We start from the raw sequence: 20501 nt of genomic DNA on the forward strand, positions 1-20501 counted from the left end.
ATAAGCTTTTCTGCATTTAAACCTGAAAAAATGGCCACATCCATTTTAAGTGCCTCACTTTTTTTTAAAGAAAACAAGGGATGAGTCAAAATTAAGTTTTGTGGTAATCAACATTATGCCACAAATGCTCTCAATAAAGCTTAATTTGTATTGAACCCAGAATATTCCTTTAACTTTGAGGTTTTGCTCTTTTCCAGATGCATACCCCTTTTATGTGAGACATTGCAAGTATGAGCAAAATTAGCTTTTTCCCACTAAACAAAACAAATTTGAAGTAAGGATGTATATGATAACCATGTGTAATATACCGCCGCACAAGGGTCTACGAATGGTTATTTGGATAACTTGACACAGTGTCTAATAAATGCAGCAGTGCTGTGCTAGTCGCTGAAAAAAAGTGAGATGCAGTGCAACGGTCAAAGAAGAGCATCCAGCATGTGTTTAAACTATTGGAAAAACAGTGCAGACTCATGTAAAAATACATGTGAACAGCCCCTAAATCACCCTGTTCTTTTTTTATTTGCATTGAACAATATAATACACATAAAATAAACAGTCATGTGGTATGTTTGCTTAAGATACTGCACCACAGCTACATAACTCTTTACCATGTCTCTGTATTCTCCATACAGTGTTTTTTAATGTCCTTTTCCGAGTTTGTTGAGGATTTTCAATGCTTTTCCAACCGCTGACAGCATGGCAATGAACACGTCCCTTGAGAGAGATCAAACAGCTGCACCATTGCCAATCCTTTCTCAAAGAAAAAAAACTCCTCTAATGCCGCTCAAACTAACAGCTGCTCTCCACCTATCAAGAGTAGTGCTGAAAAAACTTAATGCAGCCTTCATCAGTAAAAGGCATATACATTCATGAATTTCAGAATGTCAGCTTCTCTGTGATTGTAATGCCCTGACTATTAGACACATGAAGCTCAATCAGTCAAGCTGTGGCAGTAGTAGTGATGCGTTTAGGTAAACATCAGCATTAGTATGATTCACACAAGGGAGCTTGTTGATTTCTTGAAGGGCACACATTTTTATTTGCGTTTCATTAAACACTTTGTCTTTTACTTTGTCTTTTAAGGAATGAGTTTAGGTGGCATAGATGACAAGGCTGCAAACTACCCTGCGATTCAACAGAATAAAGCCAAGAAAATAGTTACTGTTCCAGATTGCTTGGTGTAAGAGGTCAACCCACAGAAGTGCCTTCTTGCTTATTTACTGAAGTTTTAACTTCAACAGTAACTTATTCACTCTGTCCTCTGTCCCACCCAGCTGAAGAGACCAAAGCCTCTTTAAACCAGCCAAGTAATCAGGGTGCCCAGCCTGGTTTTAACAGTTTTTTTAATTATTTATTATTGTTACCAAACCAAGTTGCTGGGCTACTGTCTTAACAGTTATAAGTAATTTTTTTTAACGTCTCATTTATGTTTTAAAACACTAATGGTTAAGTTGATTGTGGTTAGGTGTTGATTTGGTAAGAGTGTCTATTTAAAATGTCTCATATATATTTTATAGGGATGCACGATATTTTGGCAGCGGATATTTTCGCTGATAATTTGTTACGGTTTATTCACTTGCGGCTGAAATTCTTTGCCTGCAAAGTCTTTCCTTCAGACAGAGACTCAAGCGACAGTTTGCATGCTCATACACAGCGTGTCTGTGTGAGTTAGAGCCAAGCTTATAAGACATAAATGTTGCTCTGTGAGGATTATTTCAACATATCTGCACCTGGTAATGTTGATTTGGGGCTGGTTTTACCCATCTGCTGTAAGTAACGGTGGCATTTCCCATTTTCTGTTTGTTTCATAAGGCAATAAACGAAACACGACAAAAACATGTATGTATATTACATGGTAATATACATGCTTATTACTTCACGAAACATAAACTGAATATAGGAAATAGCACATCGTTACTTACATCGCAGCATTGTGATTTAAAACAAGTCCAAGCATAACCTAAAACAGCACAATTAATAAGTTACTGTTGAAGTCAGAAGTACACATACAATTAGGTTGAAGTCATTAAAACAAATTTTAAGTGCTGTAGCAAGCGTCTGTGAATGAGACGTGCATAAGCACAAGCACACACATTCATAACATACACAAACCTCCGCTGCACTCGTAGTCTGGCTGCTGGGGTTGTGTCGAAGTCTGTTCTCCCTATGTTTCCCCTTTGACGAAGTCTGTTCCCCCTATGTTTCCCCTTTGCCAAAGTCTGTTCCCCCTATGTTTAATGTTTAACGGCGCTATGGGGAACACTAACCGGGGAAACATAGGAAGAACAGACACAACACCGGCACTAATAATACACCATGTATACAAAGATTAGGGCTTGTTAATCAATGCCTAAACCTAACCATTGGTGTTTTAAAATATTAGAGATGCAATGATATGGAATTTCCAGCGGCTGAAGAAGTGACTGTACATTTGGCATCTTCTCCCATTTTACTGTCTTAATCCACCACTTTCCTTGCTGGACATTTAACTGGAAAACTTCAGCCAAATATGTTATACAGCTCTTACATTTTGAATTGCAAACATGTGATCATGTTCATGTAAATTTCATTAGATCAGGTTGTTTTTTTTCCCATTGACAATCCAACAAAAACAGATTTGTCACTCATAAATTATGGTATCAAATGAAACTAATGCTTTGAAAGAATAAGCTGATACATGCAGCTTGTTCATGCCATGAAAACCCTACAGGGTGAACCATGTGTCCTGACAGTTTCTTCTCTCCACACCCTCTTCTTGATAGATTGACCAATATTCTCTGTACCATGTTTGTTCTCCCCCTGGCTCTTCTGAAAATTACTCATCTTGTTAAGGCCACTCCTGGAAGCTGCCCCAGCAAAGCTCACTACATTAACAGTCATAGTCTAAATGCAATGATTATTATGCAATCATGTCCACTAATGCCTCTCACCCTTCTATTCAGAGATATTTCTCTGATATTGTGCATCAGAGGAGATTCAGGAGGGGTGAGAGTGATGTTACTGTGGGTCTCTGCAGCTATAATGACTTGTTAGGGCCTAGATGGATGGATGGATGGATGGATGGATGGATGGATGGAAGCTGTAATCTAGGGAGTTGCTTGTTCCACTACTTGGCTGGGACACAAAGGACAGCATGTTCTCCCCAGTGATGGTGACTTGTTGGATGAAATAAGACCCAGGCTGACATAAGAGCATTTATAATTAGATGTGAAGCAAACTATTGAAATCCCAGGGGCACTTAAAAGCATCACATGCAAAGTTCACCAAGAGTGTTATATACTTTAAGCTATGTGTTATCACAAGGTTCTGAGCACAATTCTGGATCCATTCTTCATGCATTCAATATTTAAATGTCTGTTTCCATACTTTCATGATGTCTTCTCATAACACTATTATTTTCTAACACCAAAGTGGATGTAGAGGTTGATATACTGGAGTTAATGGTGTCACTGTGTTGTGGTGGTACCACAGGGATTGATGGTCCCGCTGCCTACCAGGATGAGGGTCAGGAGCTGGGCAACCAGATTCAGATCCTGACAGTGGGCCACTCACCTGCCCAGGACAGCGAGGCAGAGGGCCAGGGTGAGGCAGTGGGCAGCACACAGTCACAGGGCAAACAGGACCTACGGGTCACCATGCTGAAGAAAGGTACAACAGTAATGATCCTCATCGAGTAAATCGAGCGGAGAGAGAGACAGATGGAGAGGCTTCTACGATCAAGATTAATTCATGCAGATTTGCAGGTTGTCTCTGCAGATACCATGTTTACCCTAACTTGAGTATTACTGATCAACTAACTTAAAATAACATCATGTTCCTGTAATATCATCAGCTGGCAACTAACACTATGAAATTTACTTACTCGCTGTAGCAATAAGATTCAATGTCTGCCTCTCTCTCCTCCCTCTGTGACATATTTGGATCAGCTCATGTATTTACTGTCTGCAAGAGTTGTTAGAACACTTCCGGGATGTGTCGATCTAGACTGTGGACATTGCTTTTCTGTTAATATGTTGAACAAATAAGGAGCTGTTTAGACCAATGGTGACTTGAGACACATTCAAACAGTTGAAGTTTTTTGTAATTTGACTCATAGTCTAAAAAAACATGGCACTCCTGCCTGAGACACGGCACAATGGTCAAAGACGTCCATCTAGCGCAAGCTTCCGTAGAAAAACTAATGAAATACAGCGCAGAAGGATTTAAAAATGCATTCGGTGTGAACTGCCCCTAAGAGTGAGGAGCTTTTTTTTAAATGTTCTACATTTGTTGATTCAGCTGAATATAACTCCATATGCCCTTTTGGCATCGTAGTGCACATATTTGCAGTGTTGTTTGCACTGCATAATGCCTCATGTTTCCTTTATGCCTTCTGCTGTTCTCTCCTTGTGTTCCGCTATTAACACTCTTATTTAATTAGCACCTCAATATGTTTTCTTGTTCAAAGGCATCTCGAGTAGCATGAACTTCGATGAGGAGGAGGATGAAGACGATTTGGTCAGCTCAAGCTCATCTCAGCTTAACAGTAACACAAGACCTGGCTCTGCCACCAGCAAAAAGTCCAGCAAGGTAGACAGCAATCTACTGTGCTCAATTTCTCTTCTGATTTAGAGGCTGTGTTCACTTCATTTTCTCACACTGTGATGAATAGATATAATTGGCAAGGAGGCTCAAAAAAACTTTAATATAGCACAACAGTCTGATTCCGGATGTAAAAATCCCATAATTTTTTCCATAGGGGAATTTACTTATTTTTAATGATGACTAATTTAAAATAAAACATTTATAGACAAACCTACCATGAGCTCTGATGTTGTTAATCGATGGAATATTCTTTTTTTTATGCCATTAGTCAGCGTTATAACAACTTAAAAAAAATTGTGTTTAGTAGAAGAATTTCTAGTGAAGACCAACACTACCCATGATCCTAAAGGGTAACAAACCACCAATCAAAGAATCCTGGCAAACAAACTGCAGAAGATAAGGTCTGTAGTGACCACCCACTCCCATGATGCACTATGAGTGATGCTAAAGACTTCTCTAATGGACTGGGATGATGCATTCCTGCCTTATTCAGCAGCATAAATCTAGCAAACGTTTTAACATTTTCAATTCCAATTTTTAATTGCTTTGCTCTACTTTCGTGAGCGCGCTAGGTGAAGCGCAACACACAACAACCGTGCACAACATCTTATGTAATTTTCGTGGTAGCAATCATTGTAAGCTCAATTGCCGTGCCAGCGTAACACGCAAGTGGGCATGGGTGGGAGTGTTTGCGCTATTTGTGGGTGTATGCGTGCTAAGCGTGAGTGTATTGTTTGTTAATGAAGTGGTGCAAACCACAGTTTGCTATTTTGCTGAGAAATAGGTAATTGAGGTAAGATGTTTCAGAAGCACCTCTATTCTAAGATCTAAACTCAGTTACTGCATTTCGAGATTCTACCAGCAGGTGGTAATATAGTTCATGTCCAAACTCTGAAAATAGATTAGAACATCAAATTATGTCCCTGACTGTCATTGTTGTAGCTGCTTTATGAAATAAAAATGTATGAGATTTTAAGTTCATGGTTTATATTTAAATTATTATAATTCTGTATATATTTACAGTTGTATTACAATTGTATTTGCATTAATATTTTTCACCAGTTGTCTGTCATTTTTAAGTCACCGCAAAAGGTGGTGGAGGTGGAAGAAGTTTGAGAGGGTAAAATATTTAGATTTTACGGGAGGTGGTTATATAGGTGTGACAGATCACTTGCATTCATCTGAAGGAGGAAGCGGGAGCAGGCTAAACAATATAACGTACGTTTTATTCACATTTCTTTTTATAACTCAAAGTTCACACTCTGTTTGCTTTTCAGCAGTAACACACAGATCCGGTTTTCTTTTCAGCAGTTGCACACACTCAGCTTTGTGCATTTCTCTCGCTCTCTTTTCCGGCGGTTTGGATTGTCCTTTTATCCCTCTCCAGCTCTCATTGCAACTCAAAATAGCTGTTAGAGGTGATTTCCCATGGGTGTAAATCCTTACCGTTCTTCCTCTCCCGGCCTCGCACTCCATAGACGTTTTTTTGCCACACCCCCATCCAGCCTGTCACTAAGATGTGCGGATTGATGGTCTCAGACGTTAGGTTAGGACCGCCCACTGTGCTGTACTTAGTCTTCCTCAGTGAGAGCTTACAACTTATGTATAGCACGGGGCACTTCTCCGCTTCCACCATCTGGGACATTACTGCTCCCACCCCCCTGTCCATCTGCAAGATAAAAGGGAGAGCGAAATCAGGAGAGTGCAATAACGACCAGCCACGTAGTGCAGCTTTCACCCACGTGAACGCCTGCTAACATGGCTCTGTCCACTGGACCGGATCTGGTGCCCCCTTTTTAGTCAGATCAGTCAGCAGGCTGGTGATGGTTGAATGATTAGGCACAAACCTATTATAATAGCCAGCCATCCCCAGGAACTCTCACCTCCATTTTGGTATTAGGTCTCAGGCAGGCTTCAATCGCTGCGGTTTTATCAATTTGGGGCCGCACCTGCCCATGACCCAAGTGGAAGCCCAGACACCGCACTTCCACCCGCCCAATTGTGCACTACTTTGGGTTTGCGTCGAGTCCCGCTCATATCAATGATAGTTATGAGAGTGCAATGTCTGGCTGGAGGCGTTGATCACCTATCACTTTCACTTGCTCGAAAACATGCCTAAGGGTCTCACCATAGATTGCCCCGGCTCCGCCTCCCCAGCCAGTGATTCGCAAACCATTCAACGAGACATTTTGTTAAAGGATCCAGGTCAGGCTGGGACTATCCGCAGCCTCAACACTATGCTTTTGTCCCTGAAATTGAATGATGACCATCACTACAGTGTAACTTTGAACATCCCCATGCACATACCTTACCTCCACCTGCCAGCTAGTATCCAAAGCTTCGGATTGAACCAAGCTTTGGTAAATGGAGTTTTGATTACAACCTGAATCCACCAAGGCTTGGCATGTACCCCCCTTAATACTCACAGTTATCCGGTATGCTCCTGCTCGATCAGGGGCGGTCTGTGGCCCATCGGGGACCCACTGTCTCCACCTCCATTGCTGGGCATTAGTCTTGGAAATGCCCAGGGAAAATAAGTGGGTTGAGTGCCCCACTGGACCAGGAAAACGGATTTGGGGTCGGAATTCCCAGTTTTCGGGGAATAGGAACAAGACTGGGTAAAGGCAAGGCAGAGGCCACCGCCGTCAGGAGTCACGGAGCTGTTATGCAAATGCAAACGGCTGAATGAGCTCCTCCAGCATCAGCGCTGACGATGCTGTTCTAGGCTGTGGCCAACCCTCTGCAAGATGACTTGTCGCAAGTTCTCATACACCAGGAGGTCTGTCACCGGAAGCTGTTGGGCCGTGAGTTGAGACTCCATGGTTAAAAGCGGCAAAATTCGGACAACCCATTGGTGGTTGGGCCAACCACAGGATTCGGTAGTTTGCTCGAACAACTCTATAAAGGCCTCCGGGTTGTCTTGCGGGCCCACCTTGACAAGTGTGATGTGGGGGATAGCCAAAGCTGTGGCCGGGGTCATGGCTAAAGTTTCCACCTGTGGTACAAAGCTCCATAACTCTTGCCAGCACTCAGCAGGTGGTGCCTGAGGGAGCACCTGGAACTGCTCTTCTTGTTTTGCGCACAGATCCAGGAGGGCCTGGTTCTGGGTTTGGTGGATACCAGCGAGTGTCTTAATCACCTCGACCAGTGGTGAGGACTCCATAACGGCATATCTTCCTCCATATTCCCAGGTTTCAGCACCGTAACAGATCTCTTGTATTCTTCTGGAGGAGGAAGTGAGAGCCGGCTAAACAATATAACACGTTTTATTCACTCTTTTTTTTTTTTTTTTACTCAAAGTTCATATGCGGTTTGCTTTTCAGCAGTAACACAAACACACATGTCCGGTTTGGATAGCCCTTTTATCCCTCTCCAGTTCTCACTGAAACAGAAAACAGCTGTTAGAGGTGATTTCACACAGGTGTAAATCTTTACCGTTCTTCCTCTCCCGGCCTCACTCTCTATAGATGTCACTCGTCCACGCCCCATCACCACAATAGTATTTTTAACCACTTTGTTATTTTTATTATATTTTTCATTTCGCTTGTAGTGTAATTTGAATTTTAAATTGTTAAAGCGGTAGAAATGAAGCGCATTCAAAAATATGTTCATACTAGCCATGATTTGTGTGTCACTTGATCAATATGATAAATAATCCTTACATTCTCTATAAACTAATGGAGCCTACATCCAAATCCTGACGAGATAAAATTTTTCTTGTGTTTAAAAGGAGCGTGTCACAGTCATTTAAATTTGCCAGACATTCATTAAGGTTCTAATTCATTGCATACAGTCCATTTACACTACCAACATCTTATGAATGTGCTGTCTTTGTTTATATCCCTGGTGTTGAGACGGAATGGACTAATAATAGGACACAGATGGTGAAATAACCGGAGAAGAACCTTTTAAATTGCACATTAGCACTTTGCGCACACAATTTTGCCAAACACACTTGCGCCTAGCCTTAGTACGTGACTGCACAAAAATTGGATTTAAAAAAGTTGAGGACCACTGCTGTAAATAGCTCAACTGGATATTTTGTTTCATTTCCCCATAGAATTGAAAGGGTAACTATGTCAGCTGTGATTTGTTTTCCTCGACGGTAAACCATGCCCCCAGTATATGACGTGTTGCACACTTTGTCTATTATATGCTTGTCGTTTCCCCAAATATCAGTTTGCATATTGCAGCTATAAGTAATCCTTGTCCATTCCTGACTATTTTGAGAGACCTAAATTGACAGTGGACTGCCATTTTAAGCTGTTCGCTCAAAATGTGAACAATTCAGTGGCCAGATGCGTTACACATTCAGTGCTGTCACAAGCAGATGATGTATTGTACTGCTAGGATTTATTCTCTTGTGTCAATCACAAAGTACAATGCTGGAAATGGAGGTCACAGTCCTGTTGTTTCCTATGGCAACAGTTAAATGATTACTTTCTTAAAATAACTTGGTGATGGATACCTTGCCTTTTTGAAGCCCCTGCTCAAGCCAATAGCCCCTTTCACACATACAGCCTTTTCCAGAAAATTTACTGCATTTTTCAAGTTTGAGGTGATATGTGAACACAATCTTTTTGAAAATAATGGTAAATTTAATGAGTTAATAATTTAATGATTTAATAATGAGGTGTATCATTGCCTATAAATTTCCATACGGATGGTATGTGTAATTTTTTAATGTAATTGTAGTACATTTACCAGTAAAGGCATCCCAATGGACAGAAGATGCAGAAAGGCTCAGATTGGCTTGAGCATGATGGGGAGCTGGGTATGGGGGTGGGTGAGCGAATGTCTGTAAGACAGACTACAGCAGGTGTGGTCTGAATGGTGAGTTTATATGTACTGCCTAATTGGTAGGAGGTGGAGTTCATAGATCAGCTAAGTGTCAGCTGATGAGCTGGCTGGCACTCCGTGGTCTGCCTGAACTACACTTAAGCTCCATTTCAGCTGCTAAAGCTCCATTTCAGTAAAATGGACTAGACTTGATTCTTTTTTTTGGCTTATATCTTTATGGTTGTGTACTGGCTTATCTGCGTCAATTGGGCCTGACCCTGCTGACGTCAGTGGTCTGCTTTGTTGCTCTTTAGCAGTTCACTTTTAATCCCAGCTGCTTACATTCTAGACCGCAGTGACTTTTCCCTAATTTATTTATTTTAATTCATTTTCATTTGGCCTGGACTCTAGCCAACACTGGGCCATGACTGTGTTTTTATAAAAATATATTATAGAAAAATATACAGTATAAAATATATAAATATATACAAATGCATGTTTCATTCTGTACGGAAATTTGGAAATGACTTGATCCTAATCAATGTTACAGGAGGCGACCTCAGCATCCACCCCATTGGCCAACGAGCCGTCCATCGATGTGGACGACCTGGAGGAGTTTACTCTCAGACCTGCCCCCCAAGGGGTGACTGTGAAGTGCAGGATCACTCGGGATAAGAAGGGCATGGACAGGGGCATGTACCCCACCTACTACCTCCATATGGAGAGGGAGGATGGCAAGAAGGTAAGACACACCAAAAGACTATTCACAGTTTTTTAAAAGAGTTTTGGCTTATTTTGAATCCTCGTTGTCCTGCAATCCAATCAGTGACACTCCATTTCTCCAATTTGCTAAAGGGTTTCATATGATTGATTTTTATGGAAGGGGCTAAACTTAGGCCACAGGGAGATTTAGCCACATACCAATTGCTTATAATACCGTTCTACTGGGCAAATGTTGTTTTAAAAAATGTCATGACTAAATCACAAACTATATGAGATGTAAGAACAGTGTGTTCAAGCTTTTATTTACCATATGAAATAACATAAAATATACAGTAACATACAGCAGACAATTTTTTACTGCCTCAGAGGGTAAAGATAAAAGCCAAATATATAATATATTCTTTCTTTTTTTCTGAAATGGATTCAGATTCTCAGAAATAAAATATTGTTCTTTTGTTGTCAGGATGTTTGTTTATGCAAGGTCTCCAATCTTTGATTTGGATCTCTTTTGATGTCAGTAATGCACATGCCCAAGTTAATTCAGTTGTATACTCTAGGTGTTCCTTTTAGCTGGGAGGAAGAGAAAGAAGAGCAAAACATCCAATTATCTCATCTCCATCGACCCCACTGACCTATCTCGAGGTGGCGAGAGCTTCATTGGCAAACTGAGGTATATTTAAAGATGATTCCTCATGTCGTGATTTCATAAGGTAGTGTAACCTAATTCTATACTAGTCGAGAAAAGAGACGTGTGTATCTCTAAATGTTTTAGTGAGATCTTTAATGATTTTGTGCAGGCACATGTGCTCTGCTCACGCAACTGTGTTATCCTATTTAAAACAGTAATTGGGTTCATTACTGGTGTCCGAGCACTGGAGTGTCTTTATTTGTATGAGGAGTGAGCACCTGTGTGTCTGTTGACATTAGAGTGTAGTTAAAGCACAGCACATGTGAAAACATATATCTGCAGTGCAGATAAACACAGTATTCACCTTAGACACGGAGTAAGGGTTTGTGTGTCTGAGTACATGCCTTCATTCGGTTAATACTGAGAAAAGATAACATCTCAATAATAGAGTCAGCAAAAGAGGGGAGTTAGAATCAATGTTCAAAATAATAATAATAATAATAATAATAATAATAATAATAATAATAATAATAAAAGAATACATGGAGTGATGTTGATATTTGACATAAAATACTTAATACTTAATTTGTCATAACTGATTTGAAGTAACTGAAATATTTTTTACAATATCCCATTATAATTATATTCGATGTTGCACAGTAGTATTACAATTATAATTTTGAATCATATTGAAAAACTCAAATAGAATGTATTCAGATGGGAATTGACACAAGTAATGTTGTTTTCACCACCCCTCCCCCAGTTAATGTTATGCATCCAGACATTTTACTAGATTTTGTATGTAATCATCATGATTGTCAATGATGATTTTCATTAAATTCTCATTAATACTTTGTTACAGTAAAAAAAAAAAAAAAAAAATTAAAATCAACATATTTTCTTTCATCTGCGATGGACTGGCGACCTGTCCAGGGTGTCCCCCGCCTTTCGCCCAATGTTAGCTGGGATAGGCTCCAGCCCCCCGCGACCCTGTACACAGGATAAGCGGTTGATGATGGATGGATGGATGGATGGATATTTTCTTTCATTAAAAGCAGGCAGTACAGTGATGTATGGATACTTTTTACAATTTAAATAATAAATTAACTTAGTGGCAATGATTTGGCTCATAGTTTTTTTCATTAGAGTAAAGAGAATGAGATTTGACTGTATATGTTTACTGTGTATTTACTGTGCACTGTAGTAATTTGAATTTTTTTGGGGAAATAATCTTGATCGTCATGGAAATAATGTCACAATGCAAAAAAAAATCTAAATGGTACAAGAACAGACTTTTACTTCTAATATAATATAATATATAATCTATTCATCTTTATTTATAAATATGACCCTGGCATGTTCTTGACATCCGTTGTGAAATGAACTCCTTCGCTGTTTTGTGACTGGGATGTGCTCTAAAAATGTCTTTTAAGAATCACCATTGTAAGAATTGCTTCATTTTACCCCACAGATCAAACCTCATGGGCACCAAGTTTACAGTGTATGACAGTGGTGTGAACCCAGTCAAAACCACCTCCAGCCTAGAAGTCGGCAACTTACGGCAGGAGCTTGCAGCTATCTGCTATGTGAGTTTATGTGAATGGTCTTCATCAGTGGCCAGTACAGAGCCAGCACCAGCTTTATGGGCACTAGATCACTCTGTCAATTAGTACAGGCACAAGAAGACCATGAACCAAGCCTGGCTTCTGGTGGTTACTTATGGTATAGCAATACCTCTAGTGGAGGGAAAACAGGAAGAGTGCTCTTATCTATAGACAAATGGTTTCTAAGAATTTCTCATCCATCAAAATATTTGTAAGTCACACATAAATATTATGCAATCATAGAGGCAAAGGGCCAATTCAAATTTGAATGATTCTGTTTGGTCATCTTCTGTTCGGCAGGAAACTAATGTTCTAGGCTTCAAGGGACCTCGAAAGATGAGTGTCATTATTCCAGGAATGAACATGGACCACGAAAGGGTCTCCATCAGGCCTCGAAATGTAAGTGCATGGCTTTTTAGAAACCTACAAGTTTGCTGTTAGCATGTAGGCCTGTGTAAGTGGACTGTGCGCATATGAATCCTTTCATGGTCTTGAATCCTGAGGGACACAGACATTTTGAGAGACAGTGAGTGAGTGTGCCAAATGTCTGAGAAACATATTGCAAACTCTGGCATCAATTCAATCGTTATCTGACAGCATTCCTTGAAGGCTGCTGACCTTAAGTGCAAATGTTCCTACTTTATTTTTTAGATGTTATTTCCATGGGAGACACAAAATGTAGATTCAAAATAAAAGCAATATTTTGAAGTTAAACATGAAATTATATTATTTGAGTCCTGATGTGTTGGAAAATAACAATAGATTAATTTGCTGGGTTATTTTTTTATGTTCCTGACCTTTTTAAGGGTTAATACTGTAGTTGAGCCAGAGTCTCAACAGTGTAATTCATCATGTATATCGGTTTGATACTGACCCGTATAGATGTTTAACCTGAGTAAATCAAAAACCCTTGGCCTGTATTCTATATATGCTATTGATGTTAGCATTAGCAACAAGGCTATATGCTTTAATGGAAAGCTAATCCATCCCTCAACATCTGTCTTTTGCTTTGCAGGACCATGAGTCTCTGCTGGCTCGATGGCAGAACAAAAGCACTGAGAGTGTGATAGAGCTCCACAACAAGACGCCTGTGTGGAACGATGACACTCAATCATACGTGCTCAACTTCCATGGAAGGGTCACCCAAGCATCCGTAAAAAATTTTCAGATCATTCATGACAATGACCGTGAGTTAAAACATCATTTTAGCCCTTTGTACTACTTGCAATGGTTTACATTTAGACCCTTTGGGTTAAAGCAGAAGTGTGTCATTTCTACTATATAATCGTAGTTTTCAAACAGATTGTAGAAAACTCCCTGCATCTTCCATTGGTTGTACCTACAGATAGTCTCCCTAAACTCACGCCATTAGTTGAGCCAATGTTGAAGTGTTGGGCTAGACAGTCTGCTCAGACAAACAGAAGAATGTTTTGATAGTCCCACAGAGCCACAGTGTCACACTAATAGAGAAAATCAACCTACAAATGGCTTACTTAGAGTTTAATCTGTATTTTAAGATGCAATACAATAAATAATTTTTACATCTAAAAGTTACATAAAGCTTTAAGTGCTTACATGTTTACAAGTTACAATATTCAGATTTGAATTATTGATTGTGGTTGTGATGTCATGCTATTGAAAAATAATATTTTTTAGCCCAGTATATTTCATTATTAAAGGGATAGTTCACATAAAAATGAAAAATCTCGCATCATTTACTCATCCTCTTGCCACCCCAGATGTGTATGACTTTCTTTTGCAGAACACAAAATATGATTTGAAGAATATTTCATCTCTGTAGGTCCTTACAATGCAAGTGAAAAAAAGCTGCAAAAAGTATATAAAAGTAATCCAAATGACTCCAGTGTTTAACCCATGTCTTTAGAAGTGATATGATAGGTGTGGATGAGAAACAGATAAATATTTAAGTCCTTTTTTGCTCGAAATTCGAGACTCCTCGCTTCGGACTGTAGCGCGATTAATCAATAAAGTTGATTTAATGAACTACTTAGTCTATTTCGTGATGTACTGTATTTTTTTTAATGTGCACTACATCAGCTACATATTATATTACATTCTCTTCACAATAGTATGTTATTTAGTTATTTAGTCAATACGGCATACACACAATTTTGTTTGACAGGTTATATTAGCCTAGTGGCTAACTAAAGGTTAGTAGTTTTAATACTGCCAGTAGATATGTGCCTAATATATATATATATATATATATATATATATATATATATATATATATCTTGTCTTATAGAGGCATTGTTAGATGTGTAGCTGTCATCGCGTGTAATTATCATTAATGTATGAATCAAATAAAGGCTATATATTTATTTGTCCATATACATGATAGAGTATAAATAAAAAAATACGCTCTACTACAATATATATATATATATATATATATATATATATATATATATATATATATATATATATATATATATATATATATTATAAGTTTAAGGAAATACACTCTCTCACTTTTTATTTGCACATAATGCTACATAAATGTACACACTGAATAAAATGTTTGGATTAAATCATCCAGTATATCACGGCTCCGAACCTTTAAAACATGGATTTAATCCACTACGTAATGATGTCTGTGACATAGTAGATGAAATCCACTATGTCATCGTGCTACAGTCCGCAGCGAGGATCTCTTGAGAAACTCTTCTCACTGCCCACTAGGGGGCAATATGCACAAAGAATGTGATTCACCAAAAACACAAGGAGAATAATGTGAAAGGTAAAGTGGAGACTAACTGATCAGGGAGGAGAATTTATAGTAAAAAGATTAAATATTGATCTATTTCTCACCACACCTATCATATTGCTTCTGAAGATATTTATTTAACCACTGGAGTCTTATGGATTACTTTTATGCTGAATTATGTGATTTTTGGAGCTTATTTTCATTTCAGCAGATGAAAAAAGTCATACACATCTGGGATGGCATGAGGGTGAGTAAAGGATGAGAGAATTTTCATTCTTGGGTGTACTATCCCTTTGGAATCTGCTAGAGTATATTAAAAGTTTAGATTTACAAAATTTGATTCTTTCAATTCTTTTGTACTGCTACTTTTCATTAAAAAGTCAATTTAACAGTTCTTCTGGTAAAACCACAAGTGTTAATTTAACATATGCAGTCTGTACTAGATATACAGCAGCATATACTGTATGTGGAGCACTTAGATTCCAGAGATGAATTTTAGATGAAAACTGCACAGTAGAAAAACATAACATTTTTCTGTATGTTTTCACCCTTTCATGTACACAGCGGACTACATAGTGATGCAGTTTGGTCGTGTAGCAGAGGATGTCTTCACTATGGACTACAACTACCCCATGTGTGCCCTTCAGGCATTTGCAATTGCTCTGTCCAGCTTTGACAGCAAGCTGGCCTGTGAGTAGCCATCTCTCTGCCAGCCATGACCACAAAATGACCCAGCCAGACTGCTTTACAATCAGAATCACTGAATAAAGGGCTGCGGTGAACTCCACAGCAACGGAGTCCTTCTGTCAACAGTCATGAACATGTATGGCCTTTTAAAAAAAAACTTTTGTCCCCCAAGACAGTGGGGGAAAAGCACAAAGACTAAAACACTGTTTTCCCTTTTAATCTGTTAAAATGTGTGTGTGTGTTTGGGGGGTGTATCTTCATCATAAGAAGATACAGTTGAAGTCAGAAATGTACATACAACTTCGCCAAATACATTTAAACTATTTTAAGTGTGTTAAGAATGTGAAATATCAGAATAAAAGTAGAGAAAATTACATATTTCAGATTTTATTTCTTTCATCACATTCCTAATGGTTTAGAAGTTTACATACAATTTGTTAGTATTTGTCAGCATTGTCTTTAAATTGTTTAACTTGGGTCAAATATTTTTGGCAGCCTTCCACAAGCTTCTCAAAATAAGTTGCTGGAATTTTGGCCCATTCCTCCAGACAGAACTGGTGTAGTCAGGTTTGTAGGCCTCCTTGCTCGCACACGCTTTTTCAGTTCTGCCCACAGATTTTCTATCTGATTGAGGTCAGGGCTTTGTGATGGCCACTCCAATACCTTGACTTTGATGTCTTTGGCACAACTTTGGAGGTATCCTTGGGGTCAATAATGTCCATTTGAAAGACCCATTTGTGACAGAGCTTTCACTTCGTGGCTGATATCTTGAGATGTTGCTTTAATATATCCCCATCATTTTCCTTCCTCATGATGCCATCTATTTTGTGAAGTGTCCCAGTCCCTCCCACAGCAAAGCACACAACATGATGCTGCCACCCCCATGCTTCATGAATGCGATGGTGTTCTTCGTCTTGCAAGCCTCACCCTTTTTCCTCCAAACATAACAATGGTCAAACAGTTACATTTTTGTTTCATTTGACCAGAGGACATTTTTCCAAAAAGTAAGATCTTTGTCCACAAAGTGCACTTCCAAACTGTAGTCTGGCTTTTTATGAGTTTTGGAGCAGTGATTTCTTCCTTGCTGAGCAACCTTTCATTTTATGATGGAATAGGACTTGTTTTACTGTGGATATAGATACTTGTCTACCTGTTTCCTCCAGCATCTTCACAAGGTCCTTTGATGTTGTTCTGGGATTGATTTGCACTTTTTGCACCAAACTACGTTCATCTCTAGGAGACAGAATGCGTCTCCTTCCTGAGCATTATGATGGCTGTGAGGTCTCATGGTGTTTATACTTGCTAACTATTGTTTGTACAGATGAGCGTGGTACCGTCAGGCATTTGGAAATTGCTCCCAAGGATGAACCAGACTTATTTCTGAGATCTTGGCTGATTTCTTTTGATTTTCCCAAGATGTCAAGCAAAGGGGCACTGAGTTTGAAGGTAGACCTTAAAATACATCCACAGGTACACCTCCAATTCAGTAAACATCCTATCAGGAGCTAATTGTCTAAAGGCTTAACATTATCTTCTGGAATTTTCCAAGCTTTAAGCAAAGACACAGTTAACGTGTATGTAAACTTCTGATCCACTGGAATTGTGATGTAGTCAATAAAAATGAAACAATCTGTGTATAAACAATTGTTGGAAAAATTACTTTTGTCATGCACAAAGTAGATGTCCTAAATGACTTGCCAAAACTATAGTTTAGTAATATTAAATCTGTGGAGTGGTTAAAAAATTAGTTTTAATGACTTCAGCCTAAGTGTATGAAAACGAGTGACTTCAACTGTACATTCATTTGTATCGCAGTCAAAATGGAATCTCCTTTTTCTTTCTTTACTTAACAGACATTATTGTGTTTTGCAAGATAACACTAACATTTTGTTAATGTTAAATTAAGAATATTTTACAGTGATAAGTGTGTCCCTAAGGAAAAAATACAAAAAAGAAGAAAAACAAACAAAAAAAATTTCCAGGGTTCCACATTCTACAAAAATAAAGCTTAATGTTCACTAACAATTTAAATATTATTTTTCACAAAAAATGTAATATGTAGCTGTGATTTATAACAGATTGGATATTTGGTTTACTTAATGAACAGACTTTTGTAAAGTGAATGTGAATGTCATATGTGAAATGGCTCCAGTTATACATATGCCACCTGTGTCATAAACCACTGAAATATGAATTGTATCAGTAGTACAGAATGCTTCTTGAGGGCTCCATAGTTATTTTCCAGTGTATGAAGTCATGTTTATTATTTATGTATTTATATAGATTTCCATACCATCTGCTGCTTTTGTCTTAGCCCTTTGCCCATTATTCTCTGTGCTTCAAGCACAAATGTTGACAAGGGCACTTTCACACTCAGAGTTTTGTTGCAAACACATTCAGAAATGAGGAATGTGTGATAGTTCTACAAAATATATGTAATCAATCAGTGGTCAACCCAGATCATGTGAAACAGATCCCACTTTTTATGTGGACCTTAGTGACGTTACTTCGTTGCGCCCCTAAGTGTACACCAATAGAATGACCCAAAATCAATAGCTCTAGTGTGAAAGTGCTCAAAGACCTTAAAGGGGCACTCAGTAATTATTTCCTCATTTAAAAAGTTTTACTTCTAAAGAAATGAATAGTAATTTTGAAACCAGTGTATAAAATTATGACCACTCATGTGAGATGAAGAGATCAGTTTTATCAGTAATCTTCTAAATGCTATTTTATGCTAAATGGAGCAGGGGTGAGCAGTGCCCTCATGGGAGCTAATCACATAATCTCAGTAACTGCCCTGTGATTGGACACTTTCATTCATGTATTAAATGAATCCTGGCTTAATGTGTATAGTGAATTTCTACAGTGGCATTGATACTGAAATCTACTGTTTGAGTGATGCAGCAACTAGGCCACTGGGTGTCAGTGTAAGCCATACTTCAGCATACTTAAAAAAATTACTGAATGCACCTTTAATGGTGATAAAATTGTGCTGTATGATATTTTATGTGATGGTCATTATCAGGGTAAGTACAGCATCATCTCAGTCATACTGACCCACTACATTGCAGGGGAATGTACTGAATGGAGCACTTTATTCAGAGTTTAAAGGTGGAAAGCTGTATATATTGTGCCTTTGAACAAGACACTTGCGATGCTTGAAGATGCTACATTGTTTAATCCAGCCAGTGTTTATTTATCATGCAGCTACCTGAGCTTCTGTCTTAGTTCTTGAGAACAACTTGTATATTTACAGTAAACCTACATTAAACTGGGCAAGTCTGGTTTAGTTGCCTGCTTGTGTAAAAGCTGATTTTTATAAAAACAGAAAAACAACTATTTGGATTCTCATTGACAAAGTGAGACTGACTTATGCAATTTGTCCACAAGCCATCCATGAAATATCCTGCTGCATGTGTATAAGATTACTGTAGTGCTACATTTACAAGTGTGTGGCACTAACAAAATGTCAAAGAGGACAGTCAAATGTAAAAAAAATAGAAAACTAAATTCAGCATACTTTTTCTACTAGTTTGTTAATGTACGCATCTTTGCTAAACAATGCTGATGAGTGAATCAAGGAAGTGATCTATCATCAATGTAATAATGTCTGGATGTTTTGGTTGATTATTATATTATTCATAATTTCAGTTAAAATTCACTGTAAACTTGGCAGAAAAAAGTTGCAGAAATACAAATATTTTGTTATAGTTTAATAACTTACAACATTAGTGTTGAATTAATGTGTCATAATTGAATCTATCATAGTTATTTTTCCATACAGTCTCATTTGACTTGGTGGTGAAAACTGAATCTTCCATCACACAGGACAACATAGATTGGCTATTGACTAGAGAAGTTATAATTGCTTTACTTTTTTAAAGAATACAAGATAAAGGCTAGACACGTGCTGCAAACCTTAATTTTCTTTCATATTTCAACATCAAGTAGAAAACTCAAAACATTACACAAGTGCTATTTCTTCCATTTTTAATATTCATTTTAATCATATTAAAATTATAGCTTCAGACACAACATTTTAAAATATATTTCCCCCAGAAATGCAATTTAATATTACATTTTTAGTCAATTTTATATATGTGTGTGTGTTCACGTCCAAGATTACATTCTTAGACATACTGAAAATACATTTGTGAGGTTTACTGTAAGTTATCAAAGTCTGCATTTCATGAAACCATTCCAGCACTTTCTATTCTTTGTTTATGTTATGCTTTAATTTTGGGGTTGCTCTGGTAAAAATACTAAAAATGTATTTGGTTTTCTGCTATTTTTATCTGTTTGGGGGGAAACAAATCGTACCACTCTGTTAAAGTGATAATGTATAACTGTTACGTCACATTGTTTTGTAAAATGTGTACATTGGTCAATAAAGTGTTTGTATACAGTACACAAGATATATAAAAATAAATGAATACATCTGAACTCCAGTGACATTTCACATCCACAATATTTAGGACTGAATAAGTCATTTTACTTACAATACTTCAAAACTAAAGTGTCAGATGAAATAAAGTACATAAACAAACATATCTGTTCACTAAACTTAAACCGTTTTTTTTATTTATTTTTTTTACAGATCATCAATAATCTAACATGTGTAGGCCAATTTATCTAAAAATAATCTGTCTGTAGATGTATCCAAGGCCGCAGGACGAGTGCTGTAGGTAATTACAGCAGTGCTGATTTAGGGCCATATAGCACTATTGCGAGTGTGATATTGCTTATATACAACAGGTCAACGAACAAG

General features: G+C 38.1%; 1 protein-coding gene across 5 annotated transcripts in view; it reads left to right on the top strand.

The window, feature by feature from the left end:
• Window positions 1–20141, top strand: part of LOC127652094 (tubby protein homolog) — a 109381-nt gene extending 89240 nt beyond the window's left edge. For 4 of the 5 annotated variants that reach the window (XM_052138180.1, XM_052138407.1, XM_052138339.1 and 1 more), the window contains 8 exons: window positions 3472–3648; window positions 4448–4569; window positions 9914–10105; window positions 10644–10756; window positions 12186–12300; window positions 12619–12717; window positions 13334–13505; window positions 15611–20141. In XM_052138180.1, the coding sequence (XP_051994140.1) occupies window positions 3472–3648; window positions 4448–4569; window positions 9914–10105; window positions 10644–10756; window positions 12186–12300; window positions 12619–12717; window positions 13334–13505; window positions 15611–15744 (1124 nt within the window). In that variant the 3' untranslated portion in view covers window positions 15745–20141. The remainder of the gene's footprint in view (window positions 1–3471; window positions 3649–4447; window positions 4570–9913; window positions 10106–10643; window positions 10757–12185; window positions 12301–12618; window positions 12718–13333; window positions 13506–15610) is intronic. The other variant, XM_052138452.1, reaches the window with a different exon arrangement.
• Window positions 20142–20501: the final 360 nt, after the last annotated feature.

This window comes from Xyrauchen texanus, chromosome 1, assembly GCF_025860055.1.
Source record: "Xyrauchen texanus isolate HMW12.3.18 chromosome 1, RBS_HiC_50CHRs, whole genome shotgun sequence".
In the NCBI taxonomy this organism is placed as follows: Eukaryota; Metazoa; Chordata; class Actinopteri; order Cypriniformes; family Catostomidae; genus Xyrauchen; species Xyrauchen texanus.